Source organism: Motacilla alba, chromosome 4 (genome assembly GCF_015832195.1).
Source record: "Motacilla alba alba isolate MOTALB_02 chromosome 4, Motacilla_alba_V1.0_pri, whole genome shotgun sequence".
In the NCBI taxonomy this organism is placed as follows: Eukaryota; Metazoa; Chordata; class Aves; order Passeriformes; family Motacillidae; genus Motacilla; species Motacilla alba.
This window is the reverse complement of record NC_052019.1, coordinates 21,594,784-21,622,526: the sequence shown is the minus strand read 5'-3', so window position 1 is coordinate 21,622,526 and position 27,743 is coordinate 21,594,784. Positions and strand designations below refer to the sequence as shown.

The 27,743-nt window shown below is 34.2% G+C and overlaps 1 protein-coding gene across 4 annotated transcripts in view; it reads left to right on the top strand.

The window, feature by feature from the left end:
- The window catches only part of ARAP2 (ArfGAP with RhoGAP domain, ankyrin repeat and PH domain 2), a 123,096-nt gene that overhangs the window by 67,328 nt on the left and 28,025 nt on the right, over window positions 1-27,743 (top strand). For all 4 annotated transcript variants that reach the window (XM_038135019.1, XM_038135018.1, XM_038135020.1 and 1 more), the window contains exons 17-27: window positions 2,086-2,188; window positions 2,809-3,007; window positions 5,030-5,093; window positions 12,647-12,810; window positions 14,254-14,466; window positions 16,059-16,164; window positions 18,019-18,166; window positions 18,873-18,941; window positions 21,176-21,250; window positions 22,283-22,400; window positions 26,839-26,967. In XM_038135019.1, the coding sequence (XP_037990947.1) occupies window positions 2,086-2,188; window positions 2,809-3,007; window positions 5,030-5,093; window positions 12,647-12,810; window positions 14,254-14,466; window positions 16,059-16,164; window positions 18,019-18,166; window positions 18,873-18,941; window positions 21,176-21,250; window positions 22,283-22,400; window positions 26,839-26,967 (1,388 nt within the window). The remainder of the gene's footprint in view (window positions 1-2,085; window positions 2,189-2,808; window positions 3,008-5,029; window positions 5,094-12,646; window positions 12,811-14,253; window positions 14,467-16,058; window positions 16,165-18,018; window positions 18,167-18,872; window positions 18,942-21,175; window positions 21,251-22,282; window positions 22,401-26,838; window positions 26,968-27,743) is intronic.

Sequence of the window (27,743 nt, the reverse complement as noted above, 5' to 3'; positions counted from 1 at the left end):
AAATATAATATTAATTTAAAAGGGCAGCTTAAATTAGATACGTATGTTTCTTTTTAAATCTGTAATGAATAATCTCGGTGCTTGAAAGGTTACATGATGATAACTTGAAGAATTAATGCTCATTTTTCTTTCTGGGATTGACCTCTGCCTCAAGCCAAAATTCTCGCTTTGCTTCTTCCTTCTAATGCAGCACACTAGAGCGCTCCACAATGCTTCTGGATTTGGTCACAGAGGTATTGGTTTTTGACATCCATTCTTTATTCTGAAGCTGAGGACAGCAGTGGAACTGATGAACATTTTTAATTGGAAGAAACCAGCTTTTTTTTTTTTTTTCTGAATGGGAGGATGGGGTGGTCTTGTTTTTTCTTTTATAACCCTCTCACATCCCATTTGTACATGAAAAACATCACATGGAGAGTGATCTAAATCTGATTACAGTGATACTCTATTTCTTTAGTGCAACATTTTTATTTAAAATATGCTTTGTGTTTGTCTAACCGACTCCATAACACTTTATTTTTGAATCTATGTATATGCACCTAAAATAAAAATAACTTTCTATAGTATAATACTGTAATGCTTTTAGTTACAAAACAAAAATTTCAGCAAAGAAAATAGTCTATTCAGTAAGCTTCTGAAAAACATAATGGGAATAAAGAACTTAGACTAGTACAGGGGAGAGAGATCCCGAAACATGGTGATGTCTCAATACGCTATCAAATACAGAGAAGTGACCTTCACTATTCTGCAGTAGCTCTGTGGTACTCAGAAAAAAAGAAAAAAAAAATCACTTTTTTCTTTTGTGTTCAAATCTAACCTATTGTTTGTTGCATTTCCAGATGGTTCCATTTTATGTTAATAACTAAATTAAAAAACATGTTGGCTGAATACTTCACTCTTTGGAAATAACTAACTTCCTGTTGTGCTTTACCTGTGATTGAGGAGTTTTGTGAGAAACTTTACTTAGATTTGACATTTCATGTAGTGAAACAGCAGGTCCTTAAAAATGCCTATTCTGTTAGTCACAACTAAGTGTTTATATAATTTTCAAAGTGGCTATTGAAAATTATAGAAGTGACTCATGCTCAGTTCTCCACATTTAGACAAATCTCAGTCTTCAGCATTGAAACAAAAAAGCGTACTCCATCTATTTGGCATCTAACAAAAGGTCACAGACAAAGTCATACTATAAATTGGTGAACATAATTTGTAAATTTAAGAGTGACCAACCCTAACTTAAGCACCATATTTACTTCCCAAATTCCACATTTAAACTGATCTGCATTTTCTTCTTATTTGTCCATTAAAAATTGAACAAACAGGGTTCATCTGCTGAAATAGTGGTATGATTTTAAAAAGGAAAAATACTCAAGAACCTCCCTTAAGTAAACCTTTAAGAGTTTCTTGAGCTACAGCAACTTCAAAGTATTCCTGCTGGTCTTGGTAATGGCAGGTGTTACACAGTGACCACTCATTTCACCCCAACACGTTCAGGCTGTCTGACAGGAAAAGCCTCTTCAGTTAAAAGGGCAGGTGGAGGGCAGGAAAAGGTTGGTGACAAGAATAGTACTCTCCATCCTTGGCTGTTTTCAAGGCTTCTCATTGTGACAATCCCTCTTTGAGCAGGAGATGAGACCAAATGACATTCAAAAGTCCCTATGAACCAACATTTCAACTTGTTTACAACTTCCCACTCAACTGGTTGTTCAGCTTGTATTAAACATACAAAAAATCTTTTGAATGCATCACAAAAAATGTGTTTGATCAAATGACATGAGCTTGCAAAAGCAAAAAATTCCCTATGCATTTTCAATAACTATATGGAAGCATTTTAATACATTTTGTAATTATTAAAAAAACTATTACACCATAGCCTTTAAATGTATTATTGACCTGCAAAGTACTTTGATCCTGATGTATTGTAAAGTGCTTTATTATTAGCTAGGCCCTACTTGTAATATTGGAGAAAAAATGCAGATGGGTTCCATTCCATATGTATGAAAGAATGAAAAAATAGTGAAAGAAACCACTAGTATGTCTATTCTTTTGGAGACTAAATACAGTTTCTTCTCTTACTTGCTTTAGGGACATCTTTGCATTTGAAATATACTTACTGTCAGAACGTGTTTTTCTGTTTGGAGCTGAAACTGCACATTCGCAAAGAAAATGGACTTCAGCAATAGCTAAGGTAATATTGATAATTATCTTTTTCAGTTAGGCCAGGGGCCTTTGCACAAATAATAAAGTGCTATTGTTAGCTTAAAACCTTTGAGAAGCCATTATTGCTGAATACTGATCTCTCCTGTGTGTAAAGGTTTCTTGTGCAGCAGGAAGAAATAACTTTTGTGATTTAATGTTTGAAACAAGATAATAAAATGTGAAAAGAATTGAAGCAGCATTTGAATGCCAACCTTAAGAATATATTAAACGTGCTCTAATATAAAGACATATACTGTATGAGTGTATTTCAGCTAAGCTTTTTATGGTTGCAGTTCTATTAAATTTATTTGCTGAAATGAAATTCATAAGGCAATACCATATTTTATACTGTTCCATATGTTAATAATCACATTACTAATTAAATCAATGGTAGTTTAAAAGCAAAAACATTTGAATTGTAGAGCATGAATAGAAAATATGTTAAACTTGATTTTTCATTTTAAATTTAGTGTGTCTATGGGCTTATGTTTGAGGTTTTTTTACTGGGACCTTAATCCTAAAATCCTGTAGATTTGCAATATTTTGATTTTGTTTTTTAGGGGCAGAGGGTTTTTTTATTCATTTGACTCACCCCATTTTCTTTGGTAGCATTTTGTTCCCCCAGTGGCAGAATCATTGTTAGAGCGAGACTGTGATCTTATTGGGCAGCTGTACTACAAAGATTGCCATAACCTGGATCAGTGGAGAAAAGGCTGGTTTGCTATAGAGAAGTCGAGCCTTTATTTTTGTCTTGAAATGGAGGATGCTGAAGAAGATTCCATATACCTAAGGAGGTTGCAAGAACTGAGTAAGAACATCTAGTATTCAGAAAGTGTTCTGTGGGATTAATTCACTGTTAAGGACATTTCTATTACATTTCAAAGTAATAAATATTGGGAAGCTCAGTAACTATTCTTCATATGAGTCAGATGTTCTTCCAGCTCTTATCTAAATATGGGGTTGGTTAATTTCTGTCTTGGCTTCTTTTTTTCCTACTTTTTGGCACATGCCAGAGAAATTTTTCACAGCTTTAAAATGAATGATGACAGTTTTTGTTCCAGTTGCAGCAGTCTCTTTCTTACAAGAGTACAGAATTGAATAATAATATATAACCTTTTGGGATTATTGTCTCATATTTTAGACAGGGCAGAAATACTCACTGCTGAACACATTCTTGAGATGATTGACAGGTCTAGTTTTAAAATGCTCAAACATACTGGAAAATTATAATTCTCTTCGAAAACTACTTCACAGACTAATAGACTTTTTTCTGATACTAAAAATATTATTTGCTCAATACTACGATGTGGAGAGATAAGAATATTTGTATAAATGGTCTTCTATGACCAATTTTATATCATTGTTTGTAATTATGATCTGAATCCTCTTTTAAGCAAATCTGCTCTACTTGTTTTTATATTAAGCAAGACAATATGTTACATAGAAAAATAGATATAATTTGAGGTTTATAATGAAGTAACATAGAGAAGATAATTTAGCTATTTATTGATGATACTCTTTATACATGCTGACAGATTGTGGACTGTTTTGCAGGAGCTTGCCTAAATGCCATTGGGTTTTCTACTGTTTATTTACTGCCACCTTATATTTGGTGTAAATAACACCATGAAGGTGGTTTTTAATCAGGAATGTTTTTATGCCTCTAGGTGTCTTTTAACTTGTGAATACTTTTGATCCTAATTCAGAATTAAAAGATCAGGCATAAGGAGAACTGTTCCTGATATTTTTTTTGATGATGCAACTGTAATTGCCTCTGCCAGAATCATAGGAGCGTGCAAAATCTGTGTATATTATATCTCATGTATAAAAATGAAACACTTTTGACTTTCAGTTGAGAATTTGTTTTGCTTGGGGTTTTTATTATTAGTTGTATTTCTTGGAAATACTATATATCCATACTTTTTCTTTTGATTTCTGCTTTCTCCAGAATATATCTGCTCCACTATTAATTCTGATTTGTGTAAATGAAACTTGAAAACTAATGAATTATTTGTGGAAGTATAGTAACTTAGCTTCTTAAATATTTGACTAAGTAAATGTAGATGAGGCTAGGAGTATGTCTGATACAAAAACATCATATAACATGCAATGTGTTTATTAGTTTTCATATATATTTAGGACTTTACTCCCTCTGGGAATTACTTGATATATGGTCTGGATTATATATGACATGCATTTTGAGATACTAAGTTTTCAAAATTTCAAATTAGTAAGCAGGTTACATTTAATTTACTGGTTTTAGTATAGTGCATGGTATAGTTTTTTAAGCAGTGCAGCTGAAAGCTATCCAGATGTATTTGATGTGTTATGTAGGTGTTTTACAGAGTGCTTTTTTCAGCAGGGATAACATAAGGCAACATAAAGAAGGGTGGAAATGATCTTCATGCTAAACAGATAACTTGCATTATCTTAATCTAAATATGTGCAGCCGTTAAGGTGTAAAAAGTTAATGGATTCCAAAATCCAGCTTACTTCTGAATCATTATGTCTTCTACAACTTGTATTTACAAGTTGAATATAATAAAACACTGCAGCATATTTTCACATTAAAAAGTATGTTTAAACTTTCTTGATAATATTTTGTGTTAGTTTTTCTTTTAAATGTAAATGTGGTGTGGTATTTTGTGGGGTTTTGTTTCTATTATTAGCAGCATTCTTTATGTGCAAAGTTTAGGAATTCCATGCTCCTTTTTCCACTGACGATCATTTTGAAAAAAACATGTTTGTCTATATGTGCTTGCATGTATGTATTTGTCTATAAATATGTGTCTGTGAAGGTCATATGAATTTGTATGTGTTTTGTTTTCAGCAACCAGCAGTGTGATGCAAAATGGAGAGAGAATAGATGTCCTGCTGCTCGTTGAAAAAGGAAGGTAAGGGTCCTATCTGAAAAAATATTTGATCTGTTTTTATAGTCATATCTTAGAATTATTGTTGATAAGTTCTGGAGTTTTTTCACTTCGAGTTGCTAGCAAGAGAGTAAATTTGCAGAGTTTTTAAAGGAGGGAATATCTTTGTGCATTAATTACATTTTATGTCTGTGTCACAAAATGTTAACAAGCACTATTTAATTAAAAACTGTTTTTCCACTGAGAAAATTATTCCCAGATTAGTCTGCCAATAATGATTTCTTCAAAAGGAACTAACTCCTTTTACCTTGTAAAAAAGGAGTACCTCTTCGGAGCTTTTACTCTAAACTACTTGATTTTTAAATCGTTCTTATGTCTCAGAATCCTGTATATCAAACTGCCTAGGTCAGGTTTGAGAGGATATGAATGAGTCCTCTGGTTAATCTTACTGTAATATCTGATCTCAGTTAACAATATACTGTCTAGGAAAAAGCATACTTATGAAACAAACATGATCCCTATCTGCTTCCAAGGAGGTAAGATTCGGCAGAGATGACCGTGTCATAATTAAGGGGAGGTTGGAACTTGAAGTGAGGTAGGTATTTCTGCCTCAAATATGGGTACAAATTCAAAGATGAAAGTAAAAATTGTGGAAGATAATTCTTAGTTTTTAATTGGTTGAGGCATTTTTTATTTCAATAATAGGTTATTGGGCAGGAGTCTGTCTTAAGTGGTGCAGTATTTATACAGTCATTTGAACAGCCAATAATAAGTAAATAAATGAAGGGTTTCCCTTTGCAAACAAAAAAACTTCTTAGTTACCTTTGACATCTATTCAGAGTTGGAATAGCTTGTCAGAAATGCATTGTAACTTGTGTGTTCAGAATTTTAACTCTTTCTAGGATGTTGTATAAGTTTCAGAACTGAGTAAGGCGACGCAGGTTAGAAGGAAACACTTTTTCTTGTCTTTTTGGGGGGTTCTGTTTCGTTTTGGGTTTTTTGTTTGCTTGTTTGTTGGTTTGGTTTGTGTTTGTTGAAAGATGCAGTGTTAAGTAAGCTACATACACTAAACAGGGAACCTGAGGTATCCTAGTCAAGGTGTAGTCCAAAGATCGATATAAAACATGCATATAATTTCATAGGTATTAATGCTGAGTAAAACTTTTAGCTCCAAGTCAGGGTTCATTATTTATTTCATTAGAATATTTCTTTCAAGTGAGGGTAGGTTTTCCCTTAACTACTCTAGTAGTTTAAGGGAAATTCTGGACTATTTGAAAATAATTTCAGCAGGGACACTGGCTGATTTAAGGTGGACATGAATATATTTAAATTTTCTTCACTGAAGTCTGCCATAAAAAATTTAAATGCATAGTCTTCACATTATCTTAAGCATTGAAAGCCATATGGGTGTATAGGCTTTGGCATGGTGCTTTTTTTTTAGGCTATTACTTCAAAACTATCCAGGTGTGCAGTGCAGTTGTATGAGATGGCATCTTAAAGTGATAAGCAATTTAATGTGTGTGTGGAAGCGGAATAAATATAAAATGACCTTTGTCTTTAGACTCAATTACTGTAAATGGAAATAAAGCCACTAATCTTCTTTGTTCTCCTCCAAGCTCTAGATAAATTAATATCCTTGAGATGTCATCAGTATCAGCTAAATGAAATGTCAAAGTCTCTAGGTTTTCCTATTCTGTCTGTTATTTTGTATCACTGCTTGTCTAATGTCAGCTTTGGCACAGATTGATCACTTGGAAGAGACTCTGCGTAACTGATGACTTTCTTGTTAACTTGTTAGTCACTTAAATGCAGGATAAATTATAAAATAAATAGAGAGTAGTATTGAAAGAATTAAGTTAGACAAGTAAGATTTTTCCAGAATTAGGAAACGTTTAGGAGGAAAAAGCAACCCAACAACTATAAACCAAACCGAAAAAACCACCCTCCTTTGCATAAAAAAATAAATGTGATGAATGTCTTAAAGTGTCTGGTTAAATTTTATTAGAAAATATTATGAAAATTCCTTGAGGTGTTTTTCTACTGACTTTCTGTTTCTTACAAATACTTATGCCTTTTTTTTCCAAGTCTCAGTCTTTTGGCTGGTTAATTAGGGAAAGTCATTCATTTACATGTATCATATCTTTCTGTTTCACACTTTTTCTTTTAATTACTGTAGGTAAAAGAATGACTTCAGTTGTTACAAATGGACTTCTCATTTAAGAATGAATGCATATGCAAGTGAACATTTTCAGAAACTATAAAAACTTCTTAGGTCTTACTGCTGAAATTATTACAATGTAATAAATCTATGAATTCTTGATTCTTAAAAAGGTAAAAAAATTGTGATTAAAAATGTAGCATTAATCTGATACATATCTACTCAGAAGAAAAATTTAAAATTAATTTTGGGACATAATGTACATAGTACTTTAGAGCTGGTATAAAATACAAGAATTCAGAGACAATACTACCAAAAAAGGCATGTGAGATTTTCCCAAAATGTCTTAGATATTAATACAATCCACTCCTACCTTTTCTTTTTTTGACACCTCTTCCTTTACCCTGCTTTCTTCTTGACACCCTGCTGTTCATTTATTCTCTATATGAAATGTTCAGCTGATGATGTCTATCAGCTCAGGAATAAGAGGTGGCAATCATACCAGGTAATAGCATATCATCAGAGGCTGAACCACCCTAAAAGACTTCTGAAGCTTCATACTTCTCTTTTGAAGTATGTTGTCTTTTTTGAAACTCAATGTACTCGATGTTTTGGAGCTCAATGTAAATTTTCACGATAATTCTAGATGACTTTTAATTTTACTTTTTTTTTTCAGATCTTATACATGTTAATGCTTGTATTCATGTATCTTCACTAAAGTAAATTACAGAACACACTTTTTTTAACATCTACTGGAATTTTATTACATTCTGGTCTCTACTGGAGCATATTGTCTGGACTGCTAGAACTGTGTCTAACTCAGCTGAAAATCTTGACTTCTCACAACACTGTGGTGTATAGTTTTACACCCTAATCAGATGGCCATTTGACTCTTCTTGCTTTTCACTTTCATAGCTGAAATATTCTAGTTTCGAAATGCTTCTTGACTTCTTGCTAGAAGTGGCAAACCATTTTAAGGTTTTATGTATTTGAGGCTTCCCTATGTCACACAGAGGTGTCCTCTGATTTGATCCATATTCAGTTTGGATTTTTTCCCTTGATCTCTGTGTTTTTAAAATGCTTGAAGTGACTGGTGATACTTGACCTCCTGTTGCTATCAATAATATGCTATCCAAACAGAAGTTGCATAGCATATTGGTGAAACAGCTACTCCTGTGGAGTAGCTGTGTAGAGGCCAACAGAGGGATCTGCACAATGAAAAGAAGAAATACATACTGTATATTGTCTGCATACAATAGTTTTTAAAGATATCTTCTATATGTAGAATTTAATCAAAATCACTAATGCTACTTTTTAAAGAAACAGCTATGCAGATAGTTCAGTTTCAAACATTTATTATATTTTTATGAAATAATTTAAGCTCTTTCTTAGGTGTTGGTGAATGTTTTCAGACTGTAATGCAATCCAGATGGTGCTATTTTTTCCTCCCTGTTATGTTTCTGATGTAGTTAGCTCTTTCTTATTATGGATAATAAACCTTCCCTACATACTGGCGCAATTTCTTTAAGCTGATGGTTCATTCAATGCTTTTTTCCTAACCCTTTGATGATAGCAGTAAGTTTTCTCATAAAATGCAGTTATGGGCACAAATTTCTAAAATCCAGAAGTAATATAAACTTAAGAGTCAGATGAAAGGACTTCTTCTTCCAATATAGTATGCTGGATGTAAGACCTTTTGAAGGATCCCTTGAATAAATATTGCTTGAAGAAAAATTTTTAATGGAACATCCAGCTTCGGTTCCAAAATAATTTCATATCAATGTTTTGATTCTTAGTACCTCTGTTTTCAGACAGGTAAATTTTTAGAATCTTGTGGGAATTTCCAGAGGGCACTGAGTTGTGCCAGTGTCTGTTTCTCACTCTCCCTGCCACCTTACCCAAAATCACCTATTAACACTGCTTTCCCATTGCACAGCTGTGCAACAAAGCTTATAGACATAGCTGAAGCTAGGAGACTTTGCAGGATGGGGTAAAGAGAAGCCTTTGCACTCGTGTGGATGGAGTGTGGTCACATCTGTTGTCTGTCTGACTGCTGGGGCAGAAGGATGTGCTGGTAGTCAACAATAAAGCTGTGTAGGTAACAGTAGCTTCCTTAGTGTTGAGACTCATTGATCTGCTGCAGTCACTTGTGCCAGTTCAATTCTCTCAATTCACTAGGGCAGAAATCTACGTTGGCAGGCTGCCTTGTTTGTTTGAGTACTTAAATTATTAATTTCTTGGCTATGGACTGTATGTGCTTCACACAACATAGCAAAAATTCTACCATTTTTCACCACGTTGTCATTATTGCTAACTATTTGTTATGGAATGTGAGATCTTTATCAATTTTTAGAACTGAAAAAGTAGCACATGTGTAAACATACTATAGAAGCAGTGCATTTGTATTGAAGGAATGCATTTTCCTTGAGTCTGTAAAAATAGTTGGTAATCTGCATGGTAGATCTTCATAAACATTACAGTACAAATTCTTTCAAACATGGTTACTTCTATAAACTCTTTAAATTCCTCAGTTTTATGGTACATGGGGCATCACTATATTTCAGCCTGTGTTTATAATTAGTCTTAAGCCTTAGATTTAATATTACTTTATATTTTGATAATGACAGTTCAGTGAGAAATGCATGTATTTGTTATTAATTCTGTCTGAAAACTGTGAAAGAGATGAACACAGAGGTTAAATCTGCAAAGTTATCTCCATTGTTTCATGAACTTCTGTAGAAGACTTCTACTGTGCTTGAGGAAAGTTCTGCTCTTCTGCTGGAAATTATTTCCCCTTTCCTTTTCATTACTTCCAGGTTCAAGGAGATAAAAAAATCGTTTCCAGTTAGGGAAAAAAAAAATTGTTCAGTTTGTCCTCAAGGATTGAACTGAGAAGAACTGTTTTATACATCTTTTTTTTAAAATTGTTTTATGTTTTTCTAAATTAAATTTATTCCAGGTGTGTTCTCTCTCAGCCAAAGATTATTGAGCTTTGAGATGAGCTTTTTAAGCCACTTCCATGGGAAATTGACTGAGTTCTGAAATGTGTCTGGCACTAGTTTAATTTTTTTTCCTCCCTTCTTTGCTCTTGTGGTATTGTAGTGAAAATGTGTCTGTGATTTATCTTACTTTTTGATGCTGCCAGTCTGGAGAGTTTTGACCGGGCAAGTATAATTTTTTCAAAAATAACTAGTTGCCTTCTATGAACAATCCAGGTTCCATAATAGCAGTATGATTTTCTTATTTATATTTTGTAGCAGCAGCTTCTCTTTCATGCCTGTTTTGGTCCCTTGGGACTACAACTTAAACAAATACCACCTTTTCTGTGCTAATTATTAAGTAGCCTCCTCCTCTGTAACTGAATTGAGCTCAACAGCTTCTCAAATTTTAGAAAACAATGAGAACATCATCACTTTGTACTTCTGAAATCTTTTTTCTAATGTGATGCATTGAGGGGAAGATGGAAAGATCCATAAAATACAAGGTGATCTTTTCCACATAGTTTAGGTATTTCATATATCACAACAATTGATTGACAGGCACATGATTAGACTTTCGTATCTCTATGAAAAATGCTGATAAGTTCATGCGACCTTTGAAGTTCAGTGCGGTATTTTTTCTCTCCTCCTCTGGTATCAATTCATTGATATGCAGGAGAGTTGCCCTTTTCTTGTTTAGAAGTAATAATATTTTCACTTTACAGTATGTGCTCCCTGTATATATCATAATTCTTTGGATAAAAAATAATCTGTTGAGACTTTCATTTATCCTTTTGCATAATACCGTAATGTGGGTCCTGCTGTTCTGCAGGGGAAATAAATACCCAATAATATGCATATATATGTACATTTCTTGTGTTGGAAAGCATCATAAATCTTTTATAAATCATTGTCCTAACCTCTTTTGATCTGTGAATAATAGTAGGAAATGGGTAGAGTATCTTGCACTCTCAAACTTTTTTTCTACTCCAAACCTTTTACTTTCCTTGTATATGTATGGCCGTAGCCATACCAGAAAATGTGGTGATGTATTCTTTGTAAGGCATTGATTGGGAACTACCTGTATTGACAAGTCTTAAGGAAACTTTGGACAGCACTGGATTAGGCTCACTCATTTTGCTGCAAAATAGGAGAGGTTTTTGAATTTTTTTTTTTTTTTTTTGGTCAGTGGAAGAGAGAGGCTGTGTTTCTACTATACAGGTATATATGGTAGTTAACGTGACTTTTGAAGTAATGAAGTAAAGACTTCCTAAAGACGTAGTTCAGTGGGATGAAATATTTTAGTGTCATCTACTCTGCTGCTGTATGGCTCAGTCTGTGTGGTGGATCCTGAGAAAAATTAGGATCCTGACTCTTTGTATGTAACACATTGACTGCATCCCCACTTCCTAGCAAGATAGGAGTGCTAGAATGGAAATATTTATAAAAGCAAAATTGAAAGATATTAACAAAAAGAAATGAAATTAAGTGTTCCTTCATCATTTAAAATGCTTCCCTCCTCCAAAAATGATATAATCAAAATAAATGTATTTTCTATGCATGTGAAATTATTTTTATAGAAGTTCAGTAGAGCATTTTGACTTATCCTAATTAGCAAATAAATGGTCATTAGAGAAAACGTATCCGTTACATGTCTTTAGTGGGAGATAAGACAACATATGTACAAAAGTTTGATTACTATTTTAACACTTCAAACAGCTGTTTATTACACACATGCTTATGGTTGGACATACCCCCTTAGACTTGTCAATTTTGATATTTTCTCTTAGAAGCTAGCTTGTCAGGGTGGCACACAGGAGATTACTGTAGCATGCTTAAATAAAAGAGTCAGAGCAAGGCTGGGCTTTGAGATACAGGCAAAGTATTGCATTAACTTATACCAACTCAGCTCGTAGCTTTTTCATATATGTTCCTTAGCTTTGTGGTGGTGGGTGATCATTTTGATACTTGTGTAAGGATGGAAGTTCAGTATGTCTCAGCTACTCTATAGAAGAGGTTGGTGGATGTCTGGGGTGTTTTGGGGTGTGAATACAAAAGAAGGAAAGCTTTTTAGAGTGTTGAAAGTTGTCTCTAAATTTGTTTCTTTCTTAGCCATGTCTTGGACATATGAATGCATAATGTAGGAGCAAGACTGAAGAAGAGTAATTAAAATGTTGGCAGGTTCTTTCAAAGGCTTGTGACAGTGTTTGTGGATCTTCTTTCATTTTTTATGGCACTGGTAATACAAATGAATTTAGAAAAAAAAAAGATGCTGTAACAACAGACCACCATCACAGCTTTATGTGGTGAAAGGTGCCTTGATGTCTTACTCCAAGTATATATATTTTTTTTCTGTTTTGAACATCTGCTTTGTTGCCATGGTGCAATAACATTGGTTTTTCATTTCTTTCCTGAACTCAAAATATTTTCATAATTTTCAGAACGCTATACATCCATGGCCATACAAAGCTGGATTTCATGGTCTGGTATACTGCAATTGAAAAAGCAGCAGGTACAGATGGTAATGCACTACAAGATCAGCAGCTCAGCAAAAATGATGTCCCTATTATAGTGAACAGCTGCATAGCATTTGTTACACAGTATGGTAAGTAGAGTGGATTTTATTCAAGCTAAGATCATTTGTATAATACTGAAGCACCCCCAGTACCAGGCCCTATTGAATGAGTTTATATATTACTTAAAGTAAAGTGCCCCTCATTAACCTTGACATTCTTTAATGAGATGGTACAATATACTACCACACAGCTGAGAATGGCCATTTTGGGGAAATACAGCTTGGTAAATGCCCTTTGTGGACACTTTTCTATTTTAAATATTGCGTTGTTCGCCTTATGAAACTCAGCCTCGGGTTCCACTGCCCCAGTGCAGACAACTCAGCTAAGAAAATAGACTGCAAAGCTGGAGAAGCTGTGATCTGAACATATCTTGGAAGCTGGCATTAACTGTGGAGTTGAGTTCAGTCCTAGGCTGCTGTTTTTCAGTGAAATAACCTGAGGATTAGTTGGTTATCATTTATTTAAGTAAATTTTGCCAGCATAACTTTCCGTGGCATTAGGTTATATGCAGATGATGTTCTTATCCTTTTACTACTGCAAATTCATGAGTTTTCTTGTGAGATTGCTACATGCATATCAACCATTTATTTGGTTATATGCTTTGGCATAAATGTGTCTCTAACCTCTGTCAGTATGAGAGCACCTAATTTCTATTTGAGCCATTGAAATTTAACTAAATAACCTTTGGAAAGGGCAACACTGCTGTATTATAAATAGTTGTACTGGGGTTACACCTAGTGCCTAAAAGTAAGAAAAAAAGCTTTTGCTAAATTATTTTTAATTACTAGCAATAGAATTCAAGTTTTATAAAACAAAAGTTTTGACTTCAATAACATATACAGTGATTGAAGATAGTCATGACTTCATTTTAAGCTATACGTTTTCTGTTTAATTTTATTTTAATGGGGTTTTTTTACATACAAGAATAGTAGCTGACTGATCAGAAAATAGGTATTTTCTACTTACTTGAGGCTTTTAAGAATAAAATATTTCAGGTTGGATGAATACAATAATACTTTGAGTCTTAAGATGAGTTCATCCATAGAGTAATAAAATAAAAGGAGTTTTCTCATGAAAGCAGCTGTGTTTTATGTGCAATATAATACCTATCATGAAAACGTCTTCCCTTTACTGTGCCTTTCAAAAGTACTGTTTTAGGAAGCCCTGAAGAGATTTGGGGATTTAAAATGCCTGTAGAATACTCTTGAAATAGTGATCTCCGGCTTGCTTACTATTATGATGAGTATTCTTGCAAAGACGTTTAGTTGGGTATAAGAAGACTTGGCAGTGTTTTCACTAACAAAGGGAGTAACAAAAGGAGCAAAAGATCAGAAAGATACTGTTAGGAAATGCAACCACATATAATTGTTTGGCAGCCACATATAATTTTCATATCATGATATCTGGAATTTTTGAAAGAATACTTAATTTTACATTCATTTATTTTTGTCTCCTGTATTTTTGTGCCTTAGGTTTAGGTAGCAAGCAGATCTATCTTAAGAATGGTGATTCTTCCAATGTGGCTGAACTGCTGGAAAGCTTCAAAAAAGATGCAAGAAGTGTTAAACTAAGAGCAGGAAAACATCAACTTGAAGATGTGACGGATGTACTGAAAAGTTTTCTTTCTCAAATAGATGATGCACTTCTCACTAAAGAACTTTATCCATTCTGGATCTCTGCATTAGGTAAGATATTCAATAAGATTCCATACAATAAAGGTTATATATACATTTTCAGTATCAAATTTGAGGGGCTTGTTAATTTATTTACCCTGTGTCAACCTATGTTGTGTCATAACTGGCAAAACAATTAAGTGAGAAAAAAAAAATATTTGGGGCATGGCTGCAATAGACACATGTTAATCAGAGATGATTTTTATAATGTTCTTTTAAACTTGTTATTTTTTATATTGCAATATATTTGCAAACTGCAAGAAACAAGTGGTTTCCCTGCCAAACTGTGCTATAAAATTGCAGGCACAGCAGTAAGAGATGCATGGGAAATGCTGACAGAGCATTAATTTCTATCTTAATGCATGGGAGTCACATGGGTATATTTCTGTGTGGCACATTTTGTCTTTATAAAAAGTTATTAAAAGCATATTCCTCTTTTATTTCAGTTCAAATATAGGGACGTTGCTTTACTATGAGCCAGTAGACTTTCAGGAAATTAAAATATTATCTGTGTTACACATTTTTGATCATTAAACTCAATTTCAAAAACTAGAGGAAAAAGTATTAAGAGTTTATTCACTTACCACATGATTAATTGCATCAGAAAACAGAAGTTCTGAGGCAGTTTAGATTTGTCAGCTCTTTTTAATGGTGTTACAATGATTCCCCTTCCTAATCTGTACACATGGCTAAAATTCTACTTCAGCTTTACAACAGAAAATCCTGTCCTGTTAAGTAATACAGAAGGTACTTCTAGGAAGACTAAAACATTTAAGGAAATGGAGTAGAAGGCCTTTAAACCGTTGTTTTGTTATTTACTTTTTCTGCCAATTACCAAAGAAACCAAAACATAGTCAGTAGTTAGTGGAGAGCACCATCAATCAGCCAGAAGATTGCTGTGCTTTCTTTTCAGAAACTTGAGAGAAGCAAGGGACTGAGAGGGAAAAGGTAACTAACTAAATGCAATCTATATGAACTTTGTATAAGTCCTGAGCATAAGAGGGCAGCACAGGGAGGCAGACTTAAGGTAGAGAGCTGTGGTTGTGTTTCAGATACTGTCATTCCCAAAACTGGAATTCCTGCCATCAGCCTTGCCGTTGCTCAGCTATATGTAACTTATTTACCAGCGCTTTCCCCTTGCTCTCTTCTAATCACTCTTATATATGCTTAGATCCTTAAACTGTTTTGTGCCTTCAGACACTTTTCCAGTAAATATTTAAAATATGAAAAGGTCTTTTCCTTTCTTATTGCTGGGAACTCTTAGAAATACATTTGCACTTGTGCATGCGCAGTTGCACTTACACATGTACATGCACAAACTACAGATTAAATATGCTTTGAGAGAAAATGCAATTGCTGTTGTGGCCTTTGGTCTTAAACAGTGGCAAATAGTGCTTGAGTATAGAACTGTCCATCTTAATTGGTGTTTCCCTGAACTGATGTACAATAATAGGCTTTTTTAATAGTATATTTTCAGCATTGCCTTTTGGTTTGGTAAATAGCAATTTTAAAAGACTAGATGCTGCTGATATAGTTAATGAGAACTGCTGTTGGTTTTTAGTGTGCATTGTTATTAATGCTCAATAATTACTATTTTCTGGCAGATACGCAGAATGAAAAGGAGCGTGTGAGGAAGTACAGAGCTTTTATTCGGAGTCTTCCACCAGTCAATAGAGCAACTTTGGCGGCTTTAATTGAACATCTTTACAGGTCATTGCAAATGATACATTGTAGCAGAGAATTTATAATGTGTTCTCAATATAACTCTACAATATATGAAATGTGGCTTGTTTCATTCACCAGTAATCACAAGAGCTTATCTAGTTGCAGCAATTAATTACATTTGAATTCCTTTAATTTATAATGTGTTTTTTCTTTGGTTGTATTTTTAGCTGTAGATATCTATAAAAATCAATGGATTGGAACAGCCTTACAGGGAGAGAGGGCTGCCAGTGTATGTGTCCAAGTAGGGTAATTTTTGATGTAGCTTCTTTATGCAATTTCATTTTACTCCAGTCTACTAGTCTTCCAGAGGATTGTTGCAAATGGTTCTTGAAATTAAATTTTTTTTTTTGTGAAAATGTCCTTCTCCACAATCTGTTTTGTGCATAATAGCTTTGAGAATTTCCTAGCCTTCCTGTTTTTCAGCAGTGCTTAATTTTACAACTGAAGTGGTGGTAGAGAATATCCAAAATACAAACTTTTTAAAGCACCAAACTTCATGACTTATTCCTAGATCAAATAAGGGGGAGAAAATTTGTAAAAAAATATGTGACAGGATGATTCTGAAGTATCAAGGTTAAATAGTACTGGTCTATGTTATATCATCTATTGAACTAGTCAAATTATATTTTTGGTGAATTGCAGTGAGTATAGAATGTGTAGAAACTTCTCTTTACAGGATGTTGTGTTCAGAAATTATGGTACATAGCCAGGTACGTAGCCAATGTAATTTAAAAATATTTATGTGATTATGAAATTGATTGGTGCCATTATTTGGATAAAGATTGTGCTACATATTGTGTTTAAGAAGTTTCTAAGCATGTCCCGTTAGAGATATAAATATGATGTTGCATCTGTTCTGAAAATAGTATGAATTCATGCATTTAATGGCGAGAATTCTGTGGTAGTTTAGTGTTTGCCTCTAAAAGAGGACATATTATGTGAACAACAGAACTGATATGAAAACTTTACCATAGGGATAGGAACTAAGAAAGACCTAGTTTCTTTCTACATTTTGTTTGATCTTTGATCTTAAGTTTATAGGGTATACTAACATTACATAATACAGTGAAACTGTATTTGGCAGTGGTTTGGCCTCACCTGGAGCGCTGTGCGCAGTTCTGGGATCTGCAGTTAAAGGATGTTAAGGTATTTAACTGCATCCAGAGGAAGGCAGCAATGCTGGGGAAAGGACTGGAAGGAATCACCTGTGGGGCAGGGCTGAGGACTCTGGGCTTTTCTACTTCAGAGAGAAGGAGGCTGAGGGGTGACCTTATTGCTCTGCGCAGCTTCCTGGGGGGGGAAAGGGGAGAGGGAAGTGCTGATCTCTTCTCCCTGGTATCCAGTGGTAGGGTGCATGGAAATTATTCAAAACTGCATCCAGAGAAGTACCAACTTGTCATTAGGAAGATTTCTTACTAAAAGGGTGGTCAAACATTAATAATAGTAATAGGCTTTTTAGAGGGATGGTGGATGACCTAAGCCTGTCAGTGCAGTTGGACAGTGCCCGTAGCAACATGCTTTAGCTTTTGGTCAGCCCTTAAGCAATCCAGCAGTTGGACTAGATGATTGTTATAAGTCCCTTCTAAGTCAGGTATTCTATTCTGGTTTTATTGTTTTCTATTCTAGGTAGTTTTGATGTCACTTGAAATGCAGTTAGAAAGTTTTCATTTCTCTAATGAGAAATAAAAAGTAATAAAAAAATAATAAGTAATGGTACATGTTTTCATTACATTTAATGTAGTTACCTTTTTTGAAGTGCTTTCCATATTCTGTAAAGGAGCCTCAGACAATCAAAGGAGCAATGAAACTATCTAAATATGTTTATTTTTCCTTGAACAGGGTGCAGAAGTGTTCTGAAATTAACCAAATGAACCCTCAGAATTTAGCCGTGGTGTTTTCCTCATGCTTATTTCAAACTAAAGGCCAAACCAGTGAAGAAGTCAATGTAATTGAAGATCTAATTAAAAATTATGTGCAACTTTTTCATGTACGTATCTCTGTATGTATCCTAACTGCTCAGATGTTAGACATTCAAAAACATAAAAATATGCTTTAAAATGGCCTTCCTACTAGTTCAGTGATCTGAGGATTTACATGATTTTTGAACTCTAATTCAGTGGATGTTTTTCTTGTCCTGCTTTAAATTTTATTTCCCAGTTTGTTTAACCTGTGTAGGAAAGACTGTTTATGGGATGCTGTGAACTACTGTTTTCCAAAATAATGCTCATTCTCCTTGCTGTCAAAAGCTTGCTAAATTTAGGAAAATTTTATTATTATGACTATTAAAAATAGTGCTTCTAATCAAATTTTATAGGCCTGATCAGAACTGAAGCATAGGAGGATTTTGTTTTCTTAGTCTCTGAGCTGTGGTTACCATTCGTTTTGTTCCTTAGACCCAGAAATGATATTAAATCCAGTTGGATAGAAAAGCTACTACTAGCAGCAACTCATATTAGCCATTTTGATTTGGAGTTGACTGTGCCCCTATAATATTGTTCTGCAGTTTTTCATTGATTCCTCTCTTGTTTCAGTATGTATTCCATGAAGTTTATAATAATGAGTCCCATCAATGAAGAGCTGTTTCTGACTGATAGAATATTTTGCATACCTGCTTCTATGAGAACATGATTGGCGGTATTGGCAGTTGTTACCATAACTATTATTAATCACTCCAAATTTATTTATTTATACAGATAAATGAAGACCAAGTCAAACAAATGGACATTGAGAACAGTTTTATTACAAAATGGAAAGACACTCAGGTAAGTGTCCAGTTAGGCATGGATAAAAGGGAGTGAGGCCTGACATCTCTGTACATAGGTGTGGGTGCTCTTGTGTTCATCACTGAGACAGCATCACCCCAGGCACTACACAGTTGCTAAGTCATGCTTGAACCAGGTGTGAGATAAAGTGCCTCAGCTCACCTTCTTGCTCTCCTCATCAGTTCTCCACAGCAGTTTGCCACAGGCTTCCAGTTAGGGTTAAAACTAATGATGTAGTGCAATTGAGTGATGTAACAGCAGCACTGTAATCATGTAAGCATCATGGGTAATTGTCAACTTAGGCCCCAAGCAGCTACAATTGAGAATTGTAAGAATTCTTTACATATAATCACTGATAGTCTGATATCATTGCATCAAAATGTGTGCATGTATGTGGGAAAATCAGTGATGTAGATACTTAATACATTGGAATATATAGGTTGCCACAGTACTATTATCTCTGGTGATGCAGAATGTTCAGAGAACAACTGAACTGAATTTCTGCTGAATTACTCAACGTTCACATCTGAAATGTCACTGAAGTTCTGTTCCAGGTGGCACTTCATTAGTTGCTTTTCATTTTCTGTCCACCATATACTTATGCCAGCTGTTGCAGTAATTTACATCACATTTTCTCTCCATACGGTTGTTTATGTGAGCTCAGTGGAAATCATGTGTCAGCTTCATTCTTATTTCCAACCTTTTTCTGTAATATCATCTGAAAAGCAAATTTTATAACTAAATGAGCCTTTTTGAGTCTGTGCCACTATAATTAAGCAGCTTTCTTCAAAGTAGCTTTGTAATGCTTTTCCTCACAAATGTTTCCATTAGTTTTCTATTCTCAAAGACTAAACTAACTTAAAAGTTGCTGTTTGTCAGAATGTGAACATTCTTTAAAATTCAGCACTGCCAGTTATTTTCCTATAGAAATGTAATCTTAGCTTCTGTAAATTGGGCAAAATGTATCCCAAAGCTCAACTGTTTATATATATGTATGTGTGAATATATATATGTTTCTATATATTTTTCTTAACCTTTTCCTCTGTTTGTAGTAGTACATAAATAAGTAGCATCACTATTAATACCATTCTCAAAATGAAGACACAAATTGTTATCTTAGTGTTAATTTGATTATTAATTATGTTTGCCTATTACTAGAATGGTACACCTTGTGGTGAGTCCCTGTTTCTGCCTTAATTTTTCTTCCTGTGCTCTGATCATCACTTATTTTTTAGGAAATATTTTTTGGTAAAGGACTGAGATGAATTGCAATCTTTTGAAGATGTTTATGACTGTACTAAATGGGAATTAGAGCAGGCAAAATGTGAGACATTTTTAGCTTTAGAAAAATAAAGTAATTTCTCATCCATGAAAATAATTTTATTGCCATAGATGAGCAAACCTAGTTACACTGGAAAATATTACATCCCTTCTCATAAATCATACTTTTCATTGTGATTGTAAAATGTTGGATTTACTGCCTTTCTAATTTCTTTCTGAGTTTTTTGTTGTTAGACATTCTTAAATAACATTTGTTAGTATTGAGTATATGAAATTTATGTATGTCATAAATTTGCTTTATCTGATTATTCCACATTAGCATTGTGTTCAAAGTATAGCCTTTTTTCCAACAAATTTGAAGAGCTATATTTAACAGAGGTTGATACCAAGAGCATTTGTTTTAATTCCTTCTTTAATTAGGTAATGACAAGTTTTCATTGTGATTAAGAATCATAAATACAGTATTTGTAGTAATGAATTTTTATTTTCTTAATATGTACATATGGTTGTGTGGCTGAAATAGTCTGTATTTGTAATTTTTCATCTCATTTTTAACTAAGTAATTTTGGGGTTACAGTCCTTTTTCATTGTTTCAAATTCTATTAATCTGTTTTGATTCTGAAGTGAACCTGACTAACCTCCAAATCAGAGTTATGGGTCTGGCAGTTTAAGATACTGAGATACACTCATGTATTAAACTTCGTAGTTTTAAATGTAAATTTAAAATTTCCACTTATTCCATGGCACCCTTAGTTTTCCTGCTCCTGAATGTATATTTGTAAGTTAATGTTAATTTTGTTTGATATGATTCTGTTGGATTTATTCAGGGTTTGGATTCTTCTCCCGAATCTGTGAATTGGTATTTTTTTCTTTAACGCGAGTTAAATAATTGTAGTCTCCTTGCTTGAAATATTTATTTTTAACAATCAAATTTTAAAATTCTTTCTTTTTAGGTTTCCCAGGCTGGAGATTTGCTTATTGAAGTTTATGTGGAAAGAAAGGAGCCAGACTGCAGTATTATAATCAGGGTTAGTGTATAAAAATGATACAGTGACTTTTATGAAGCACTTTTTCTTGAAGTATATCACATTTATTTTAATACATATTTTTGTATAAGTACACAATGAAAGTTTGAATTTATGTTTAGCACTGTTCTTTTAAATATTTTGGTTTAGAATTTGCTGTGTTGGCTAAGTTATTAAAGACTGATTATTTTGCATTTTTGCATCTTTGAGAAAAATTTTAAGAAGGATGCAGAGATGTCCTGCTTTAGTTTTGCTGTAGTGTGCAACAGTGTAAATTCTCCCAACTCTACATGTGCAGCACATGAGAGCATTAACAAGTACACAATTAATGTTGGTTTTACTTGATATTTACGACCACTAAAATGACATTCTTCTTTTTTTTTGTCTGTGGCTTTCTTCTTTCTTTGAGTGTGAAGAAACTAAAGCTTGTTACTAACTATAATAGAGAGTTTTGAGCTTTCTATTTAATAGTGTATTTAAACATCTGCATCTCCATGTAGTATGTTCTGTTATTTTTTATTACATTTCTGGTTTTGTTTCCTTTTTTTTCTGTTCAGCATATGACTCTGAAACACTTCTGTTTCTACATATATGGAGTATGTGGTATACATAGATGGACATAAGCACATATGAAATGCCTTTTGAAATAGGAATAAAAATAGGAATATGCATCGCTAAGATAAAAAAAATGGTGCTTCTCATCTCCCCACACCCAGGAAAATATATCAAAGCTATTTTTTTCCAAATTTTTCTGGGGTAGAGGAAATGAATTTAAAGTTACCAAGTTAAGAGTCATCTTAAAAACATGACTTCAGTCTTATGGAACAAGACTGGAATATGACTTCAGTCTTATGGAACAAAATAAGGAAAACCTGCTGGAATCTGGTGGATATTTTATGTGTTTCCAGTTCATATATTTACTGCCTTTTTCCTTATTTTTTTTTCCTTAGGGCAATTGCAGGGAGGAAGACTGAAAAAATGTATCAGAAATCAATAACTGAATTGTATTATAAACTGACTCAATTTGTATTACAGGTATCACCTTTGATGGAAGCAGAGGAATTAACTAATGATGTTTTAGGAATCAAAAACATTATTCCCAGCAAAGATGATATCTGGGCTGCTTTTGAAGTACTTGAAAATGGAGAATTAGGTTAGTGACACTTGAATGTACATGTGTCAATAAGCTTTTATTATTTTAGTTCTTTGATACTTAATATCATCAAAAGTTTAGTTAAAGACTTCATGGAAACAAACAAAAAATAGCCTTCATGCCACTGTTTTACATTTGGTTGTTGTGGCATCTGCATGATTTCTTTCTTCACTTCGCCTGAAATGATGTGATGAATTGTTTTAAACTGCTTATAAATTAAGGGCTGAGAAGGTCTTCTTTATATTACAGTGCTTTACAGTTCATTAATCATCAGCTATAGAAAAGTAGGTCTTACCAGTAAGTAATAGAGGAAAACTCTATTTTCATAAGAATGTCAACATTTGATTTTATAAGCAATAATGCTTTCCAAAAAATTAAATGAGAAAATACGTGTCATACTTAGGATCTTTTGTATTTTGCTTATTCAATTATTTAATGTATGTAGGTGAAAAAAGGAGGCAGAAAATATATAACTCTTTACACACTTTTAAGTGTGTTTTTGGCAAGTAGCATTATGGTGTATGTAGCAGAATCTTGAAATATTTGTTTGAAATACGGTTCTGCTGCCAAAAAAAGCAAATGTCACATGGTCATAATATTAATGAATGGTAAAGAGGCTTTAACATTGGGAGTACTTTACACAGGCTGGAGCATGTTTAAAATACTGGAGAAGTTTATTGTTAGAGATAACTAAAATAATGTAAAGTAGTAGGCATTTTTTTAATTAAAACATATTTTGATGAATATTCCCTAAGGTAATCTTTGGGAATTTTTGAAGAATATATGGAGATTTAAATATGCAACATCTATTTGCATTTCCTAGTAAGTTGCTGATCTTAACTATTTTCATGTTACAGAGGAGGGTTGTGAACTTGTTTATTTCTATAGTGAAGATACCTGTTTTCAAGTCAAGAAAAAGAAATTAAGAAAGTGGAAAAAATAAGATTACTAAATATTGTTCTAATATTTTTTGTTAGTTTGGTTGTATTTGATTTTCAGATGTGCTTACAATAATTCTTTCAGTTTTACTGATATTACTTATGTCCTCAGTCTTCTTGAGCCTGGCAGTATAAAAACTAGGATGGAAGTTTATTCTCCCTTTCAACTGAAAATCAATTATCCTGAGCCCTCTTCACATCTTACAGTCTGCTGGTGATGCTGCATAGAGATGTAATACAGAATTTGTTTCCAGATTCATAGATGTGGGTGACAACTGACAAAGAATGCTAGAATCTCTTATCTTTAGAAGAGTCCTGATAATTCCTACAAGTGCAGTATAAATCATATTTGTTAGACGGAATAATGGAAAAAAATTTGAATTTTATTTTCTTGAACTTGATATATGACACAGGAACATGAAAACTAAACTAGATATGGCCAAGAGAACATAAAAGTAAATAAACAGACAGACCCCACAACAGCTTCTTCAGGTATTTAGGTGCAACAGCTAATGTTTTAGTGGAGTATCGAAATGTTGTCTGAACTAATGACTATGGAAGACAAAACTAAGCTAAGACGCTTGAGGCCCTACATAACACAATAAATATGGGCAGGACATTAGAGTGTATCCTACTGAAAGAAGATTTTCCAACACAAAGTGAAATGGCACACCAGTGTTTTAAATCCAAAACAACCAACCAAAAAGCAAATTAAATTAAGTCCTAATTCATTGCCTGACTCCTCTCAGTAGAGACTGTGTTGATGAAATGTGTTCTTCGTGGATCCATGGATCCCTTTTTGGAAGAATCAATACATCAGAGCAAGTGAATTACTGTTCCAAAATAAAAATAATTTTGTAGTAAAGAGACACTCAGATTCCTGTGATCCTGTGGCTGAACCTAACAAGTTTGCAGAGGGCGAGAGCACAGAGGAAATTAGTTCTAGAAAATATTTGGTCCAAAAGTGACCCTGAAGAACTAAAAGACTGCTTGAGTCTTTGCTCCTGAAAATTGATTCTACTGGCGTCATTTGACAAACACCATGAGGCATTTACAAGTTAGTTCAGATAGTGATACATAATGACAGAAAAGAAGTTTGCATATTTGTTTAAAGTGTACATCAGTAATCATGGTGTCTTTCTGATAAAAATTAATTTTCTGCGTTTTTTTCCTGGTGTGATCTGTTACCTGTCCAGGGCATGGTGGTATTTTGCTTGCTGCATTCAACGCTGAATTTTTTTACTTTTAAAGTTTTTATTTTACTTTTTAATATATACTATCAGGAAAACAACCCCTGAGAAAGCAAGAAAATTAGAATAATATTTTATAGAAAGTCAGTTTCTACTAATAGTTAATGTCGTTTAAGGTGAAAATGACTGGTTTAGAATATTTACTAGCATATGATGACCTAAGTGAAAGAAAGGGTAATTGAATGTTTGTGTTGACTGCTTGGTGTTCAAAATACTAGAATTACAATAATAAAAAATCATCTAAATTATTTGCATATATAAAAGTTGCAATAATTGATGATTTTATCAAGCCTAATGCAAAATATTTAATACCATATGCTTTTTCAAAATAGGGTGTGTATAATTTTTTTTAATAATAAGTGATTGATGGATAGTTTCTAAATGAGGCGTGTTACCAGTAAAATAGCTAATGGCTTTCAGCATGATGATTTATGTACCATGTAATCCATGATGACAGATAGTCTTAAATGTAACTATAAATAAAACAGTAGGTGTTTACTGTGGTAGTGCTGGTGTGCTAGGAAGATGTGGTAATTTGCCAGTCTCTTGCCTCTAATTTGTAAAGTTCTTCTCCTTAAAGTGGATTTTCTCTCTTGTACAAAGGCATCAAGTGTTTAAGCTTTATCACATCAGAGTCCGAAGTTTCTCAAAAATTCAGTAGTTTGACCATTTAAAACCAAAGGCCAGAAGAAGTAGTGTTAATAAAGTAGGGGTTGAGCTGCTTTGATGTCATGTCTGAATAAAGAAATCTTTATATGGGTGCTATCACAGCTCTACAGGTAGTGTAGGTAATTTTGCATCCCAAAACAGCAGTGTTTTTTTCTGTCACAAAAGTGTGTTATTTGTGGCTGCTGCTTTCTGAGGCTCTAGTGTTCAGGTGTTCTAGAAAATGCTTTCTGCTAGACTGTAGTGCTGGAGAGTCCCAAAGCAGCTGTTGACATTTCATATTCATCTACCATAGCAGGAATGAAAAATGAGGTTATGGCTGCATACTTTGCCCTTCAGTACTCAAGGGACCTGGCTAGACTGTGTGACCCAACATGACTGTGTAACAGAGGTGTGACTTTTCAGGAGCCATACCCAGCTCTTCTCAAGACCTGACCCACATAAATTGGTATGCAAATGGGAACACAGATCTATTGGAAAAAACTCTCTTTGGAGATAAAATGACATTTGAACCCACAAAGCCATTGTTAAGGGTTTTGTGGGTTCACGAATTACAGCAGGTGCTTGCTGCTGAGCAGGTGAAAGCCTTCAGGGATGTGAGTGTGTCTTCTCCCACTCCACATCAGTGTTGCATCAGGCTGTGCTGTTCATGTGACACTCAGATTTCTGCTGGATCTGGTAATGCAGATTTAGGGATGATTTGCAAGATCTTTTCTGCCTTCATTTGGTAGGTGAATTGTATGAAGTACTGGCTGGGCTTTCTTATTTATCAATGCAGTTTTTCAATTCTGTGCTAAGAGTTTCTCTTCTAGGATGGATGATGCCTATCAAAAATGTGTGTTTGAGCATCTGAAGTTTTGCAGTGCACACATACAGTCCAGTCATACCTTCAGTGGTAGTTTAATCTTGCTGTACTTTTTGTACAAGATTGAAATACACAGGTGCAAGTTTGGATATTCCCTAGCCCCTGCAACAGGGAGAAGATCTAGTAAGACCACATGCTTTTGCCCTCTAGTGAAAAGAATCTAAAAAAACCAGGAGTCTGTTTCAGTCTGCTTTGATCAATAACAGACAGTATAATCCATACCAGTTGGAGGCATTTTTTTTTTCACTGTGATCACTCCAAATTCTTTGGTTCTTTGAATGCAGAGAATTGGTAGCTATGATGTTTCATTTTCATACTGAGCATAGGCCACTAAGGCACAGTATAGCTGAAGGTCTCACTTCTGTTTGATCATATTTAGGCATGTCCTGTAATTGGTCCTAACTTTTGTATTTAGTTTGAAAGCAGTGCTTTAGTGTCTTTACATTAAAAATTTAACATTACAAAAGAGTCACTGAACATTTGGCTACTGTTTGTTTACTTTTATATTCATTACCTGTGCAAACACTGCCAGCAAAGGAATTGTCAGTAAAGTGCCTAATTGTCTTATTTTGAAAGCAGTATTTTTCTTCTATAGTTCAAAGTCAACGAGACCTTGTTGTTTACAGACAAATGTAACTTGTGAGGGCCTCAAATATTGTTGGGTTTTCTCTTTTATTTTAATTCTAGTTTTTTGTGTTTTGTTTCTTTGGATTTTTCAGAACGTCCTCTGCATTATACAGAGAATGTACTAGAACAAGTTCTTCACTGGAGTTCACTACCAGAGCCTGGCACTGCATATCTAATAATAAAGAGATTTCTAACAGCAGACATGGTGAATCTCTACAGTGGTAGGAAATTTTTTTTATTATTTATTTATTTTACATGGAAATACGAGGATGACAATTGTTTTCAGTGGTGCAAAATGTCCCAGAACAACTGAATTACTGCTACTTCATAAAAATTACAGATTTACAGAGGGTTGTGGTGACTCCCTATGGAAACACAGAGATTATGGATGTTTGTTTCTACAAACTAAACTCTCCCACTGAAATATAAAAGTGTACAGAAATTCTGCAGTCAGTTCACACTTTGTGAACTTCTGTGAAGCTTGAAACTGCTCTTATCTAGGTCATACTGTGGGAGTCTATTTATATAACTATGGTATGATAATAGAAATTTCTATTATCTAATTTGATGCCTCCAAACTACAAAGCTAATTTCACAGAATCACAGAATATTCTGAGTTGGAAGGAACCCAGAAGGATCATCAAAGTCCAGCTCCTTGCCTTACACAGGACAGCCCCAGGAGTAGCACCTATGCCTGAGAGCATTGTCCAAACACTTCTTGAACTCCCAGGGTGGTGCTGTAACCCCTGGGGAGCCTTTTCCATTGCCCACCCACCCTCTAAGGGAAGCTTTCCTGATATCCAACCTGAGCTTCTCTTGCAGAACTTCAGATCATTCTGTTGTCCTGACACTGGTCACCACTGAGAAGAGATCAGTGTCTGCCCTTCTGCTTCCCCTCACAAAGAAGGTTTTGACTGCGATGAGGTCTCCCCTCAGTCTCCTCCAGGCTGAAAAGACCTCTGCCACTCTTTATACTTGAGGGCTTTCCCTCAAGGCC